The sequence below is a fragment of the Pezoporus occidentalis genome, unplaced genomic scaffold (genome assembly GCF_034315485.1).
Source record: "Pezoporus occidentalis ecotype Australia unplaced genomic scaffold, CSIRO_AGI_Poc_V1 ctg200, whole genome shotgun sequence".
In the NCBI taxonomy this organism is placed as follows: Eukaryota; Metazoa; Chordata; class Aves; order Psittaciformes; family Psittacidae; genus Pezoporus; species Pezoporus occidentalis.
Window position 1 is genome coordinate 1,116,158 of NW_026913857.1, and position 16,138 is coordinate 1,132,295.

Below are 16,138 nucleotides of genomic sequence, written 5' to 3' on the forward strand. Positions count from 1 at the left end.
TATTTCAGCTCTTAAGCAACACTGCTTGTATCAGAAATCACATTTTCAGTATTTTCCTTGTGCATCTTCCTTATATTGTCCCACTTTTAAGCAATAAAGTTCATTGCACAGTATCCACCGGACTTTATAGGCTATCACAGAGAGACAGGCGAGCTAAAAGCACTGTATTTAACAATTTTCTTCATATAAAAGATACCACACTCTTGCCCTGCTGGTAATGATTACAAGAAGGTAAACTTGCAGCTCTGTGATGGAACAAACAATCTTTGCTTCCACCCACAAACAACCCATACTGCACCATCAGTGGCTACTGTAAAAAGGAAAAAGGAAGGCTCAGTGTCCTCCACCTCTTTCAGAAGAACAGTATTACTCACTCTTCAGAAGGCAAAGAGCCAGATCCAAGAGCCCTGAAGGTAATGCCTCTTCCCATGGCTACACACAAGGACCATAACTTGTTCAAGAGCACAGCACCTTTCATCTTCACAGCCTCCCTCCCCAGACTCCTTCTTCTTGCCTTGGCAAAGGACATGCTTCTGAACAAGCCTAACAAGGCTTGAATCCAAGTCTGGGAACTTGCTGCAGGATGTGTCCCCTAGCAAGTCTCCTCCCCCGCACCAAACGAGCAACTTAATGAAGTGCTCAAACTCTGAGCAGTGAAGTGAGAAATGCTTAGTCACTCCCAAGGAAAGAGGAGAGGAGTGACCAGAGGACACAATACAGCAGACAACCATCAGAAGCATGATCTCTTGAGAACACCCTAGGCGCCATGGAGTGCTGTGCACACAGGCTGGTTGTTCTTTGGGACTTGGTTTTTTTTTGGGTGGTGGGGAGGAAGAAGGGGGAAGGGTTGGGGAAGGTGGGAGAGGTATTTCCTTACATTGTTCTTTTTCCTCTGTTGCTCAAAAGCATTTCTCCGAGAGGCAAGCTCATTTTGGAGACTGGCGATTTCCTTCTCTTTCCCTGCAACCCTGAATTAGCACAAAGAATCATAGACAAGTCAGGAGACATTTAAAAATTTCAAGTCAATCACTGACATCCTTTCACATACACTGACTTTCCTCCCAGCTACATGCTCTCTTTGAAACGCTGCTCACTGACTTGGCAGTACTGCTTGCTTCCTACTGCTCTGTGAACTGCAGGCTGCCAGAGCAAAGCCCATTCCAAAGCTGTTGTTTGCCTACACAGGCATCTGCACACATTTATCAAGGCCGCAGAAAGGCAACACATTAGACAAGGGTAAGTCAGCCAGCCCACATTAGTACACCACCACAAAACAGGCACAGCCTGCTGGATAAAAGCATTCTTTTTCAAGCACCTAGTCCACAATTTGTAAGTCATTTAACTTAGAAGAAACATAATTCAGACAGTGAAAAATGCGTAACAGTAGCAATTCGTGTAGCACAACAAAAGCCAGTATGGCATTACCTTCCATACAGTTTACTGCGCTTCAGCTCTACATTATAACCTACTGTTACACATAAGATTTTCCCTGGGAAGAGATTTTCATCAGATGATTTTATAATATGAGCAACACTTTACTAAGCTGAAGTTCCAAGAAAAAAGCTTGTCACCTTTGCTTGAAACATTAACATTTGACTCTTCAGACATATATCTGAGCTGGCATGCATTTAAAAGTAAAACAATTGTGGCTTGCTTACATTGTGGGCACATACGGCAAGCACTGTGCAAGCACACAGACCATTGAGGCTGAGGATTATTAGCCTGAGCACAAGCTCTATGTTCAAGTTTTACTAGACTACAGATTTTATTTTTTTATTGGCACTTATCACACTGATATGGTACATTTGGCATTTCTTTAATCTTTTAAATTTCTTCAGCAATAATGAAACACTCTGCTACTTATCTACTGTGTTCAACTTCTGGCAATACTCACACTTGTAGAAGCTCCTCACTTTGGACAGCTAGGGAGGCCTACAAACAGATCAGAAACTCACTGGAATCAGTTCAGCAGCAAATACTGGTGCAGAGGTCACAATCTACCTTGTTAACCAGGCACTGCTGCAAAAATAGGCAGTTACGCCCTTGGCCTTCAAGGGAATTCTGTCCAGCCTCCTTTGGCCAGAAGCCTGGGTGTGATACAACATTCAAAGACAGGGGTGGAAAGCTAGACAAGAAATCAGCAAATGTGAAAAACCACAAGAAAACCCACAATAAAGGGAAGCAGGAACAGATATTCAACAGCCAGAAAAGCTGGCTTAGTGCAATCCAACCCTGAAGCTGTCCCTTGAATTATATGGTCAATGCAACTACTGGTTTTCCATGCCATCCATACAAGCTACCACCACCCTTTACTTCACTCAGTAACAATGCAATTGGAAGCTGTACCTGTTTGCAATTTTCCTGCTTTAATTCTTGAATTTGAACTTTAAAAGATTCATTTTCCTTTTGCACATCCTGTTACAAGAAAAGCAACAACACAAACATGTATATACACAGATACACACTCATAATACATACGCTCCTTACAGTACAAGGCTCTTCTACTAAAGCTTTACCTGCAACTGTTTTACACAGCTTGCAATTTCTCTTTCTTTTTCTTCTGCTACAGCTTTCAACTTCTTAATTTGTTCTTCTTCCCCTTTCAACCTGCAGAGATGATTCAGAAAGTAAGGAAAAAGTTATGAGTAAGAATTTATGCTAAAAAGGGACAGGTGCTCTAGCTGAGACAGTTTTTAGCAGCAGAAGATAAATTTTGTATACTAAATATAATAATCAGCCAAAAGGAGACCACACACATGGAGAAGAAACCATTACACTATGGCTCCAAAACAAAAAACCTAAGGGAAATACATGCCAGCTTCAACAACATGTACTGCAAACACTTACCTGCTAAGAATTAGCCTGAAGCAAGCTAGTGATTTCACATATCAATCAGTAAACACACTTAGTCATAGCTGATCTCAACATTCAGAGCAGAAGTGCGATACATTGGCCACCTGAGCAAATCCTGCAAGCCAGCTGGCTCCGAAGGCACTAGGGACAGTTTCCTAAAGGTGAGACTGCCTTAGGTACTGGCTATACAGGAGTCTCCTGGGGGAGCAATGTTACAAGAGCTGTACTGAAGACCAAGCCCTTTTCGGCACACAACGTTCCTCTGACTTTGAGCAGCCAAAGCAGAGTCAAAACAGAGGAAAGTCTGGCAGCATTTCTCCATAAAACAGGAGTTGGAGAATTGGCTATTGCATCTCAGACCGAAACCAGCAAACCATATCTGTTTATTACTTTTAGCAACTCAGCCGCAGGCACTTAAATCCACACTCTTTTAAACATGCTAAACAGAAGGGGAAATTATCACTAGGCACAAGCAGCAGCAGCAATTTCACTAGTTAGTAGAGCCCTGGGAGATCATTCAGTTTCACAAAGTGTATGAGCACTATGACTTAGGCATGCCAGGCAGGGATGCCAGGCACTTGCTATTATACACAGCAGCAGACACTGGCTGGTGTACAGCCATCAGCAATAACAGCTTATTTTAGCAAAGCCCATAAAATGCTTCAAACCAATTAATACATTCCAATTTAAAATAAACACCAGCACTGAAGGTATATTATCAGCAGGTGCTTAAGAAACTGCTATTAAGCATACTCACAAGCTCTCCAGGTCCTGGACTTGGAATGCAGCAGGTACCTTAAAAACAAAGTAATTCCCAACCTCATTTTGATGGCACTGTAAAGCTTTCAAATTAACAGCAACTCTTTGAATGAGCAGGGGCACCACACACCTAGCAGGACACTTGCCAAAGAAATACCAGGAATTTTGCATGAGGCTTTGCTCTGAGAATATATAAACACAATAGATTTTAGAAGCAGTTTACACCATGCATCCCAAACTTCACAGCAGCCAATTTCCCTCCATTCCACCTCTCCTGTGCCATAGATGCTGTCTGTTGTCTAGACATCCACCCAAAATAAGATTGCAACTCAGTTTCTCCCATTAATCATTGACAAAAATCAAAACTGACCTAGAAATACCACCTTATTGAAAAATTCTTCCATTAAGTTAATGCCTGGCTTCAAGGATGTCCAGTTGCCTGTTCCCAAGTCCAATGCAGGCAATCAAAACCCAGAACATTCCAACCAGTTGCAGCTTCTGCAACAGGTACATGCAGGAAGGAATCACAGCAAAGCCTGACTACTTCAGGAGGAGCTGCTACATTCAGTTACAGCAAGAGCTCTTCCATGACCTCCATGGCCCTACAGAGATGCTAATTTAGTCTGGCGATGAGGTACCTGCAAGGCAGCTATGATTCTGTCTATAAGCCTCAGAGTTTTCAGACCATCAAAGCTACTCAGTACACAAAGCAACATCCAGGTAAACGAAAAGCTCAGAACTTGTGATCCACATTCATCCCATTTCAGATCAACACTTTCATCCTGTTTCAGATGAACACAGTTGAACTAGTGGGCTCTCTGCACTGCAGACTACCAGTTTAGTCAAGCAGGGTTTAAAATAGCTCTGAGTTGAAGTCAGTGTAAACCCTTTGTGAGGCAGAGTACAAAACCAACCCCTTCCAGTTCACCTGAACAGCAGTCCCAAACCACATCCACTCTGCAGGCCATACCTGTTGGAGCTGTTGCAGGTTCTGTTCTTCTAACTCCTGAACTTTACTGGTTAATTGTGCAATTGTATCCTTCTGACCCTTTGGACACAAAAAAAAAATATCAAAAAAATAGCAAGATTAAAAGTCTGAACATGACTTTCCTACAGCCAGAAATACTGCAGCAAAACTTATTTTCCTTTAGAATACCAAGAAAGCTTACCTGCAGCCATTCTCCTTTCTTAACAATCTCCTTCTCCTTCTCTTCCAATAATGCCTCCATGGTTTTAACTTGCTTTTCTTTTCCCTTCAACCTGAACCATTAAACACAGACACACAACATAAAAACTCTTGCTCTTTTTTCCATCTGAAAAAAAGACATCCTATGCTTTGCAGCACACCACAAAACCAGCATATGTGATCTAACACAATTCACCCACTAAAAATCAACCAGTGAACACTTCCACTTCAGTCTAGGTTAGCAGGAGATGCCCCTGCTCAATGTCACCGCTCATTAAGAGAAAGCGGACAAATTCTGTGCCCACGTATACTGCAGGGATTTCATACATGTGTTTTCCTCATCTAAAAGCACTTCCTTCCACCTCCCCAGCTGGGACACAAGGGACTGATGACAGTAGTGGCTCAGCTCTCACTTATGCACCCAGATACAGCATAGCTATTACCAAAAGAATTTTGCCATAGTGCCTTGCCTATGTCCTTCCATCCTGACTTGACTTTAATCTATTGCAGTTTAACTGGGGCGCATGAAGCCATACAGCACTTCACCTTGTTTGTGTCTCAGACAGGACCAGGTATTTCTAATAAGGACACACATCTAAGACCAGTGTTAACAGCCTGGATCACTTCCTGTGCAGACACCAGGCAACAACATTGGAACTTAGACTGAAGCAGGGAAGCAAGGGGTGCACAAGGCAGATCAGACATGCTAACAACTGTACTTACAGAGTCTGAAGTTCTTTGATTTGTGATGTAATCGACACCTAAAAAAATAATCAGTACTTCAATGAACATGAAAAGACACAAACACTATAAACCAGTCAAGGGAAAAAGCCATTAGACATTATTAAAATAGGCACGCACTATTTGTTACAATTATGTAAGCATAAACACTTTTTTGTGGGAAAATAAATTATGAGAAGTGAAGTGTCTCCACTATTTACTTTCTCCATATTAAAAATGTGACTTCCAGAGCAGAAAAGAAAACAGTGCAAATGGGAACACAAGCAGGCTCACCAGAGTACACTTCCACCACAGGAGACAAAAAGAGGAAGCAGACACTGATGATGACTAACCATCTCACTACCAACTGCAGCTTTCAGAGAGACCATCCCTGGTCATTTAGACCTTTGCACAAGCAAGTGCTTTTTAAATGCTCTCTGCAGTGTCAGCACTCCCTTAAATTCTCATTCTAAGCCTGAACATGGATTGAAAAAAAAAAAACAAGACTTAGTGGGAACACTGCCTCTGAATTTTGCACAAAAGCCTGGCAATGGCTATCTGTACAGATACTGGCTTTCCAAACAGCTAGCTTAGTTCAGGCAGAAGTTACAGATATTCCCAAAATCCTCTATTCTGCTTGTAGGAGACCAAAAGGTGTTCTTTAGAGCAAGCATCCCTCATATGTAGCTTTCTAGAGATGGCAACTTAAAATTGCCTTTTGTTCTGGGCTCTGTGTCAGTTCCAGGGAAGGAAACACACAAATAATTCATCTAGTTCCTGGGAATTTGCTTTGGAGGAAAAGTCCAAGGTGGAAACACATTCAATGAAGCTTTGCCTAAAAAGGACAAAACTTTAACACTAAGGAAATAATAGAGGGTGACATGTTGGAATGTTGCTAAAAAGACTGAAGAAAACGCAGACCAAAAAATCCAACCCACACACGCCACACAAACAAGCAAGCAAACTTCCTGACAGCACAATAGATTAAGCCGCCTGCAGAATGGACTCCGTAAGGAAACATGGGTTCCCGTTATTTTGGATGCTAGACAGCAAGCATGCCAAAAAAGCCAATATTCCTCCATTTCTGCATTCCTGACAGCTAGAGTAAAACTTACTCTGCCAAGACAGGCTTTCTTTGGACATGGGAAAGAAAACAGTCTAAGGTTTACCTGGAAACCAGATACTATGTGGGCCCATAGTATTTTCTAGCAACACAGAAAGGCCAACAAAAGGAGGAACACCTTCAGCACTTCAGATTTCCAAGTTACCAGCTTTCAAGGATGCCCCAGGGCTCTGTGTTAACCTCATGGACTGTATAAGCCCAGCCAGAGCTAATGCTACCATGCTTTAAGTTATAACAATTCTTGCCAAATTTCATACTAAAAGTCCAGAAAGTTCAGGCATCCACAGGACTGTGGTATTTGAAGGACAGCTCTAGTTGTATCACATATTTACAGCTTTATATCCAAGAATAGTGTAGTTCTACCATTAAAAAGTTCCCTTACCCAATGGCATTCACCAGTGAAAGAAAACACTAGAACAGAAATGAGTGAGCAGAGCATCCAAGACAAGGCTGTTTCACACTTCTGGCACTAAGGTGTTTTACCTGTTTTTCCATCTCAAGCTGGGAATTTCCTACTTCTTCTTTCAGAGCCTCTATTTCCTGTGTCAAAGCCTTTTCAATGACAAAACAGACAGGATTGGACAATGGAAACACAAACGCCACAAAAATGGATGCTACAAGTTCATCACTATCGAATGCCATGCAGTAACAAATAAGTGGTAGTCAGTGGTATAGACACAAAGGAAAGTAGGTATTGTTAAGAGAGACACCTGAACAGTCTTCTCCTTGCTTGCTACTTTGAGGATTTCAGCTTGTAGGAGCTCTTCCACTGATTTTATTTTTCCATCCTTCTCATGGATCCTTTAAAAAGAGAAGAGGAACAACACTGGTTGGCTGAACAAACATGTTACTTCAGCAAATATACAAGCTTTGGTTCTGCTATCACATCACATCACCAGCCTCTGAAATCCACAGTGGGACCAAGCAGGCAAAACAAACAGGAGGAATAAGACTAGGAATACTACAGAACCGGCTTTATATAACCAGTAGTTCACATGCTAAATAGATATTACTTTCTAAAAATGCAAATGAAAGCATCAGGAGGCCCTGGAACAACACACACTGTATTTCAGCCTTCACTGGACATGCCAGCAAGAATTTATCAACTTCAAATACAGACACACACAGAGTAAACAAGCTCACTCCTTTCAGACTGCCTGCTGAAGAAAAACAATTATCTGACAATTTGCTGCAATTCCTTGTCTACTCAAAGTTAAGCTTATACAGTTAATTGCTTAGCAGAGAAGCAACTAGATTTTCAAAAGCTATTGATCTGATTTGGCATGTTTAAAAGTGATAATACTTCCTGCCACAAACACAGTTCACCCAGTTAAAAGCAAATCATTTCAGGGAAGCAAAACACCTGTAGTCATGGAATAAAGACAGACACAAGTAACAAATCGGAAATTAAATCTGTGCAGTAACTTACACTTTCTGGAGTTCTTCCACCAGTGATTGGAAGGAGACCTGTTCAAAAGAGAGCTTCAGCTTAGAAAAACAGAAAAGAGCAAAATAATCTGCAGGTGTTGAAGGGTAAGGAATACGAGAACTTGAGCCCTCTGGCACTGGTTAAACTGCAGCGGCCTAATGATTTTATGTATCTGGCTGCTCCTGGAAATTAGCTGTAGGTCTCCAGTCCCTGTCAGACAACACCAAGTCACTGCAAGTTCCAGGAAAACAAAAGGAAACCCCACCATCTTCACCAGGAAAGGCTGAGGTTCAGGAACAGCATTTGATCAGCTAATCTCTTCATACTGGCACTACCATATACCTCTCCACAATTACGACGCTTCCCCTTTTCCATAAATCATTTTCTAGAAACCAAGTGCCCTTCTGAGCTGACCAAGCAGAGCTGGACGTCAAGGAAAGCCACTTCCTGATCAGCACCTAGTGCACATCAGAAACAATAATATTGTGACAGTGTCACTGAACAGAGACATAAAGGGGCTAAGTCACAACTGCAGGAGTGTGGATTAACATTAGAAAGCTCAAATACACAAAATGAAACCAACGCACTATGAGCTGCCTACCAGCCATGCTTGCTGCATAGGCTTCTGGAAAAAAAGAGAAACCCACAGCCATTTCCACTCACACCAACACAGAACTGCTGCCGATTGGAATCTTTACATCTGCCACGTTTCTGACACTTAAGTAAAGTAAGTATTTGACAGAAATACCAGCTTCTAGACCAATGCTGGAAGAAAACAGCAGTCTTTGCCAACAGGCTTCAAAGACATCTTCACCTTTTTCCCCTGACTTTTGCAACCACAGCAAGATTCTTTCAGATTTAGTTTAGGTGTAATAAGAGTTTTAGATGAAAAGTACTACCTGCTCCGATTGCTGAATTTGCAGACTTTGAAGTTCTTTTCTCAAGGATGAATTTTCCGTTCGCAGTGCCTTTGAAAGCAGACACACAGATAATGAAAGACTCATTTGTTGGGGAAAAAGTGTTAAGCTTGAAGGAAAGTAATTTCTTTTAGAACAAGTAAAAGACTTTGAAAGTCTGAAAGATTCCCTCTGCAGCTGTGGGAGCCAAAGTATTCAATGAACTAACTATTCATTACAAGACAACTCCAAGTGCACTTCCATCTATAGGAAGCTGGAGTCCAGAAACATCAAGGTGATGTACTCACATCTTTGGCTGTATAGTAATAGTAACCTGACAGTTTGCTAGTGAGCTGCTCCTCCCCAGTACAGGGGTGTCAGAGATACACCTAGAATTTAGGGACATTAAGAAAGGAAGCATTACCTTGGCTATGCCCAGGCAGACATGGTAGCAAAACCCAGCTGAAAACAGACAGGGTTTTTTTTGTACTGGCTTTCCAGTACAAAAAAAAATAAAAATCCAGCTGCTTCTAAAATAGAAATCACTAGTTGCTTCTTAAACAGAAAAAAGCTTCTTCTTAAACAGAAAAAGGAAATGCTTTCAGTATCATTCCAGAATGTCATTAGTTGATAATCCATTTAACCATTCAGATTACCAACTAAGCAAAGAGGCAAGAGCCCCATATTGCAGATTAGGCCAAACATACTGCTCTCAAAATGTATTCACTTTATTCCAAATGACATCAGGTACTCATCCTAGCAAAATCTGCCCTAGACTAAGCAGAGAGAAGCACTTATTGTACACCATCAATGCTCAATGCTTAGTCTATCTTACCAAAAAGATTTTAACCTTGTCTCCACAAGATGCCTTCCCTATTCAAAGGGAATGATCTCAGACTGCACTGAGCACTCACATACTTTCCACAAAAGCACTTAATCTCTACTTTCCCATTAAAACACAAGAGATTTTTTACCTTCAGCTCCTCCTCTTTATTAGCCACTTGTATGAGTCCTGCCTCAAGCAGCTCTTCAACTGTCTTGATTTTATCATCCTTCTCTCTCATGCTGAGAAACCAAAGTGAGCATTAGCAAAAAGAGTTAACCTTTGAGGGCAGTTTAGCTATCAACAGTAACCTCACTGTCAACAAAATTGAATCTTTATTTTAGTCTATGATTCAAAAGAAAAAAAGTCTCACCTTCTTTCCATCTGCTCTAACAAGTCTTTTTTTGCCTATAAAAAAACAATAGTGATGATTAATTAGAGCAATAATGTTTTGGGATTTTATGAAGGCAAATAATCAGAGAGCATCAATTTAATCAGCTTAGTTACCACACTAATCCAGAAGGAAGGAAAGTAGGGGGAGAATGTCCTCATGTGATGTGTGTGTAATATTGATGCTGGAAAGATGTCAGTCTTTCAGGGGAGGTACAGATCCAGCCCAAATGTCTTGTTGATTTTACAGATGGACTACAGGAGTTCTGGTGACAAGATGCCATGGGACACAGGATCCCATTGATCATAGTGAGTGTCAAATGTGCCAAGCATTGTGCGGCATGTAATCCATAACAGCCAGCTGAGTACCTGAAAAATCTGCCTCTTTTGAGTATTTATTGAAACCACAAGCTCCATCTGAGGTTCACACAGCAGAACATGTGTGACTTCTCAAAAACAACACACTGTGAAAGACCACACAAGAAACAAGCCAGCCTACCAAGAAAAATCAGCTCCACTATTACAGACAGGACACGAAATCAGCCAGACCCAAGGGAATAAAGCTGCAAATCTGGTTCTCCATCAGAGGAAAGCGAGCTGAACCAAACAGGGATCTGCTGGCTAACAGACACCAGTGCAGAAAAGAAGTTTCCTGCCCCACAAGTCTTTTTTCCAGTGCTTCAAGAAGTTCACATTCCGTAATGGTACAAAGTCAGAAGTGTTCACAAGAGCTCTCCCAGGCAACACTCGCAAAGGAGATGGGGTTAAGTAACACAACTGCTTTGAACCTGCAGCATTCTGTGTGAATACCAGTGAGACTGGCTGCAGCTGTGCTATGGTCAAAAATATAGAAGAGGACACTCAAGAGACATCAGTGTAAATAGTTCTCATTCCATGGGTCTGCTCTTTGGTTACTACTGGTTTGAGAATTTATTCCAGGGTAGAAGAAAACAAATAGGGTGAAGATCTTACTTTGGTCTCTCCACCTCAAAGTAAGAGCCCTCTCCCCAAAAGCTGGTTGTTCTAGAATAAAAATTAAAATCCCATGAAAATTGCCAATAAAACTGAGAAGTTGAAGAAATAAGATTCTGCTTCCGTTCAGCCAGCATTCTTCAGGGAAGGAGAAAAACAAAAACAAAGATCCACATTTTGTTTGGACGCTCTTGTCTACCACTTGAAGACAGTCACAACTGCCTTACTTTCCACGCAAGGGAAAACACCTAAAAAGTAACAGGCTTTGACAACAACCACCTCAGCCTAGGGCCAGCTTAAGGGTAAAAAAAAAAACACTGAAGAAGTTAAAAAGAACAGAAGGTATTTGATACAAGCTCAGTGAATACTGGCTATACCTGCTCAGACAGGAGAGTCTGCAGCTTCTGAACTTCAGCTTGCAGAGTTGCGTTTTGATCCTTGAGAACCTGGAAATAAATATAAACATTTTATAGTTCAGAATTGCAACCCCTAATTACAGCATTTTCATATTGGTAGTGAGGTAATTACATAGCACAGAAGTCATTACAGTGAATTCTTTGGAAGCTACAAGACCCCTTTCCCCTTCTTTCTTGCTCATCTGTAGTAATACTTCTGTCCTTATGTTCCCATGAGAAATTCAGCTGTTACCATCTATATTCCCTGGCAGAAAAACCACACAGTACCAAAGTGTGAGAGGCAAGAAAAACCACATTTTTCTCCTAAAGAAGTATGAGCATCATGCCGAGATTTGACAACTGGGGAAGCAAATGGTCGAGGATCACCCTATTTCTCTTCAGCTGCCTTAACACTGAGGATGCGCAGGAAGAAGTCGGCAGTCCAGCAGCAAAGGGGTTTGTACAGCTCCCACACTTTGGTCTGACTAGGAAGAGGTGAATCAGGAAGGCACACATGCCTCCCCCTCCAGCATTCCTGCTCTGTATAACAGACACAGCAGCCCTATTATTGCTTTTTGTTTTACAGTCTTTTTAAAGTCCTTAAAGCAGGACATATGATCTGAGACCCAAAGCCTTACAAGGACAATACAAGCAAGAAGGCACAGTAGCAGTAAGGATCAAAAGAATTGCCCTGTTTGAACATGGCTTTTCCCTCTTTCATGTGCATAGGAAAAAGCAGCACTTCCTTCGGTAGAAGCATTTAGTATAGAGCTGGTGTAGCTTATGTTTGGGATCAAAGACAGGAGAAAGAGACTAGAAGATCACAAAATATTCATGCTGAGAGAGCACTATGGATTTCCAGCATCATGATGACTATGATCCACGTTCAGTTCTCTGTTCCCAAGAACTGCTAGAATGGCCTCCAGATGATTTCTGCTATTACTCAGCACTGAGCTGATTTCAGCACAATAACCATCCACAACACCTCTAAGGCCTTTTTCCTGGATAAAAGTTACTACAGAAACCATCGCACTAAAGCAAGTTCAGATTATTCCTCCTTGTTCATTTTCACCACTTCACCTGCCATTTTATAATGCTCCACCAAGCTGAAAGCCCCACAAGTCACAGTAGCTTCAGACCTGCCAACTTACTCAACTGCCACCTGTTCCAGCTCCCCTTTCGAGACCACTTATGTACCCATTACCCAGCTTCACTGAAGATTCAGCTGACAGCTTTATTACAAAAGTTTTACTACAAAAAAAAAAATCAAATGAAGTTGTAGCTGATTCCTATTCTATTAATTGAGCAAAAAGCCTTCCCTCTTGTTCTCTGACAGCTTAGAGAAACTACAGAGCCTTGCAAGGCTCTTATCAAAACCTCTTTAATACATAAATCAAGTTACTAGCTTCTTGCTAACACCTTCAAAGAGCTCCAGGACACTCATGAGGCACAGCTTCTCCTACAAAAGCATGCTGCCTCTGCTACTACCCACCCTTTCTGTTCCCCACTAGCAAACCTACCAACTTGACATCATGAGATTCAGAGTGAGTGACCTTTCACCAGAAAAATCAGAAGAGCAGCAGTACCCAACACAGGCATTAAAGGAGTTAAAATGATGGAGTCATCACTTTCCTCAGGAAGCAGATCTATTTCTAACAGCTAAAGTTCAGAAGAAAAAAAACGAAGGTGGCAGAGGGCAAGGAGGAGTTAAGCTGCTCTCTGCACACACTTCCTAGAAGCAAGTACCAGCTTTGCTGTGCAGACCCCAGATGTCAGATCTAAAAGCTTCAGCAATTTAGCCGCAGCCTCATGAAAAACCACTTAAAAAGAAAAAAACCTAACATGATAATCCAAGCAACAAAAACAAAGGCTTACACCAAGGCCTTGAAAATAATATTAGAAAGTAGAATGCAGGAAAACAGCAAACAGCAGTACCTTTTACTCAACAACCTCCCCTTCCAGATTTCAAAGACCTCACTCTTCACAACTGCAGACACCACACTTAACTTGTGTTACCCTATCTCTTACTCTGCTGCACTGTTATGACTGTGACATCCCACATTGCTCTTGCCTTGCAAACAGAATACTGTAATTTACTTTAACACCTGCAAGTTTTATTTTACCAATCAACATTTAATTGTATGAAATGCTCAACAACCTCCAAAGTCTGGAAAACTTGCTGTAAATAATCACAAGAACAGCTATTCTATATCATACCTTGAATTCTTCTTTTGTGTTTGAAATCTGAGCAAGCTCTTCTCGAAGTTGATCTTCAAGATTTCTTATTTTGTCATCTTTGATGTGAATGCTGAGACACGGAAGAACAGTTAAATACATTTTGTCATCCAAGTCTTACAAAAAGCATTGATTCAAGAGAACATTAAAGACCAGCAAACATTATTTATCAAATCCCAGAGCTATTTACCTTTTCTGCATCCTTTCCAGCTCATGTGCAGCAGCAGCCTAGATATAAAGAGGATTAACACAGATTTAAGATACATCACATGATTCAACCAACCTTTCATTCCACAATATTAAAAAGCTGGAATAAGTCATTTGGCCTCTAAGCACATGACTCACCAGCAAGAATGAGGGGCAAACTTGTCTTCATGCACTTCTAAAACACCAATACATACCAGGGGCAAGAAAGCCATTGTGCAAAGGGAAAAATATCCCAAGAACATTAATTCGACAACCAGAATTATCTCCAATTAAACATTTCATTTCCACCTCTGTAATGAACCATAAGTTACATAGCAGTAACAGGGACATTTGGTTCTAAAAAGATCTCTATGGTGAGGTGGGGGAAGATGGGGTGTTGTATGCTTTGGAGGTTTTAGAGGGATGCTTATGACCCTTGTACACAAATGCCAAGACTGCATATTCAAGCACAGCTGTGTTCACTCCTGTAAAGTGTCCTGCACTCCATATGCCCACAGATCTAAACCAAACAAGTAAATCACTTCAGTAAATTGGATATCCAAATAAGAAAGATTTCACTGGTGAGAGAAGGGTAAGAAGCAGGCCTCCCACCAGCTATAAGAACTCCAGGGAATCACCTATTAGCCCAATTCAGTAGCCTTACACCTTTCATGTGCTTAAGCACAGATTGCTTAAAGCCAATGGATGTGCATTTCATGACAGAATAGGTAGTAAGAAGTAAAATTAAATATTTAATAAAACAATTTTTTTACCTGTTCATTTGTCAGAGCCTGTAACTTCTGTACTTCTGATTTCAGAGAGAGATTCATGTTCTGTAAGACCTGAAGGAAGGAAAAAATAAATATACTTCCATTTTGCATAGAGGCAATAATTAAGGTAAGTTCACTCTCCACTGCAAAGTATTTCAGATTACTTTCTGAAGGACTCCATTGGTAACAGCAAGGAAAAACCTCGAGCTTTCTTATCAACAGCTTCCTATCATCAAGCATTGCTTAGAAGAGCAAAATCAGGAGACTTTTAGCTGAAAGAGCTGTTTCTAGACCCAAAAGCCTTGGGGGCTTAATTTTGTACATGCAACCAATACGCCACTCCCTGTATTAGCTGGTATTTACACAGGCTTTCATTATACCTTGAGCTCTTCTTCCTTGCTGGTTAAGTTGGCATGTTCATTGCCTAACGAGTCCTCCATCTGCTTTATCTGTTTGTCCTTTTCCGCAATCCTGAACAAAGAAGAAGTGATGACATATCTGTACTAAAAGGTCTTAGATGAAAGTGGTGCATGAAATAGCAGTCTAACACAAAATACATGCTGGCCTTTAAGTCCAGCTTCTACTCTAAATCCTGCTGACAGTACACTTTGGATCCAAAAGCTTTTCTATCCATTTTAAAAGCTGTTTGCTTGCCAAAATTTATGAGACATTCTCTAGCTCTGAAACACAACAACTACCCATCCCAAGGGGAAAAGTCTCCTGGTACCACCAGACAGCCCAAATATTAACAGTTCTCATGGTCACACACATTCCTGCATGCTGGACTGATTCCCTGTATATAGGCAGGGGTAAACAAGAGAGCAGACACTGCTTTCTCTGTCGCATATAGAGCCACACACAACAGATTCCAAACCTGAGGCTGGACACTGAAGAGAAGTTTATAGGAAGCGGTTTCCTACTTCCCAAGTCAATCTCATGGTGAGAAGTTAAAAAGCATAGACAGCAATATTTCATTCACCAGTCCCTCCCATATGCACTGCACATGCATGGAGGAAAGATGGCATGCATTAAAAGCCAGTCACTCCTCCCAAATACCAAAGGAAATGAATGCTCACACTTTGTGTAGTTCTTCTGCCAGGACTGAAGCTGAGGTCTGCAGAAGGAAGAAAAAAAAAAAGCTGAAAGTAAAGCAAGTCAAAGAACTATCATCGACAGTGAACCAGGAATAGCAGTTCTAAAATTTGTGTAGTTATTTTAAATTGGCACAGGATGCTTCCAACAATTTCCTGGCTAAGAAAGACTAGAAATACCAGCACATACTAATGTCCCTTCCCCTTTAGCCTAAGGCAACACAAACCAAAACAAAACCAGCACTTTCCTCCCATGGATTAAGTGCTTTACATGACATTCTGCTGACAAACCACACAAATTTAAAAAAAA

At 41.2% G+C, this 16,138-nt stretch overlaps 1 protein-coding gene across 11 annotated transcripts in view; it reads right to left on the bottom strand.

The window, feature by feature from the left end:
• The window catches only part of KTN1 (kinectin 1), an 87,782-nt gene that overhangs the window by 20,852 nt on the left and 50,792 nt on the right, over nucleotides 1-16,138 (bottom strand). For 7 of the 11 annotated variants that reach the window (XM_062618420.1, XM_062618423.1, XM_062618417.1 and 4 more), the window contains 20 exons: nucleotides 15,814-15,851; nucleotides 15,118-15,208; nucleotides 14,741-14,809; nucleotides 13,972-14,009; nucleotides 13,764-13,854; nucleotides 11,529-11,597; nucleotides 10,163-10,197; nucleotides 9,941-10,031; nucleotides 8,970-9,038; nucleotides 8,071-8,108; nucleotides 7,352-7,442; nucleotides 7,125-7,193; nucleotides 5,522-5,559; nucleotides 4,782-4,872; nucleotides 4,583-4,660; nucleotides 3,611-3,648; nucleotides 2,517-2,607; nucleotides 2,347-2,415; nucleotides 1,895-1,932; nucleotides 878-968 (listed from right to left, as the gene is read on the bottom strand). In XM_062618420.1, the coding sequence (XP_062474404.1) occupies nucleotides 878-968; nucleotides 1,895-1,932; nucleotides 2,347-2,415; nucleotides 2,517-2,607; nucleotides 3,611-3,648; nucleotides 4,583-4,660; nucleotides 4,782-4,872; nucleotides 5,522-5,559; nucleotides 7,125-7,193; nucleotides 7,352-7,442; nucleotides 8,071-8,108; nucleotides 8,970-9,038; nucleotides 9,941-10,031; nucleotides 10,163-10,197; nucleotides 11,529-11,597; nucleotides 13,764-13,854; nucleotides 13,972-14,009; nucleotides 14,741-14,809; nucleotides 15,118-15,208; nucleotides 15,814-15,851 (1,323 nt within the window). The remainder of the gene's footprint in view (nucleotides 1-877; nucleotides 969-1,894; nucleotides 1,933-2,346; nucleotides 2,416-2,516; nucleotides 2,608-3,610; nucleotides 3,649-4,582; nucleotides 4,661-4,781; nucleotides 4,873-5,521; nucleotides 5,560-7,124; nucleotides 7,194-7,351; nucleotides 7,443-8,070; nucleotides 8,109-8,969; nucleotides 9,039-9,940; nucleotides 10,032-10,162; nucleotides 10,198-11,528; nucleotides 11,598-13,763; nucleotides 13,855-13,971; nucleotides 14,010-14,740; nucleotides 14,810-15,117; nucleotides 15,209-15,813; nucleotides 15,852-16,138) is intronic. The other 4 variants (XM_062618425.1, XM_062618424.1, XM_062618422.1 and 1 more) reach the window with 1 other exon arrangement.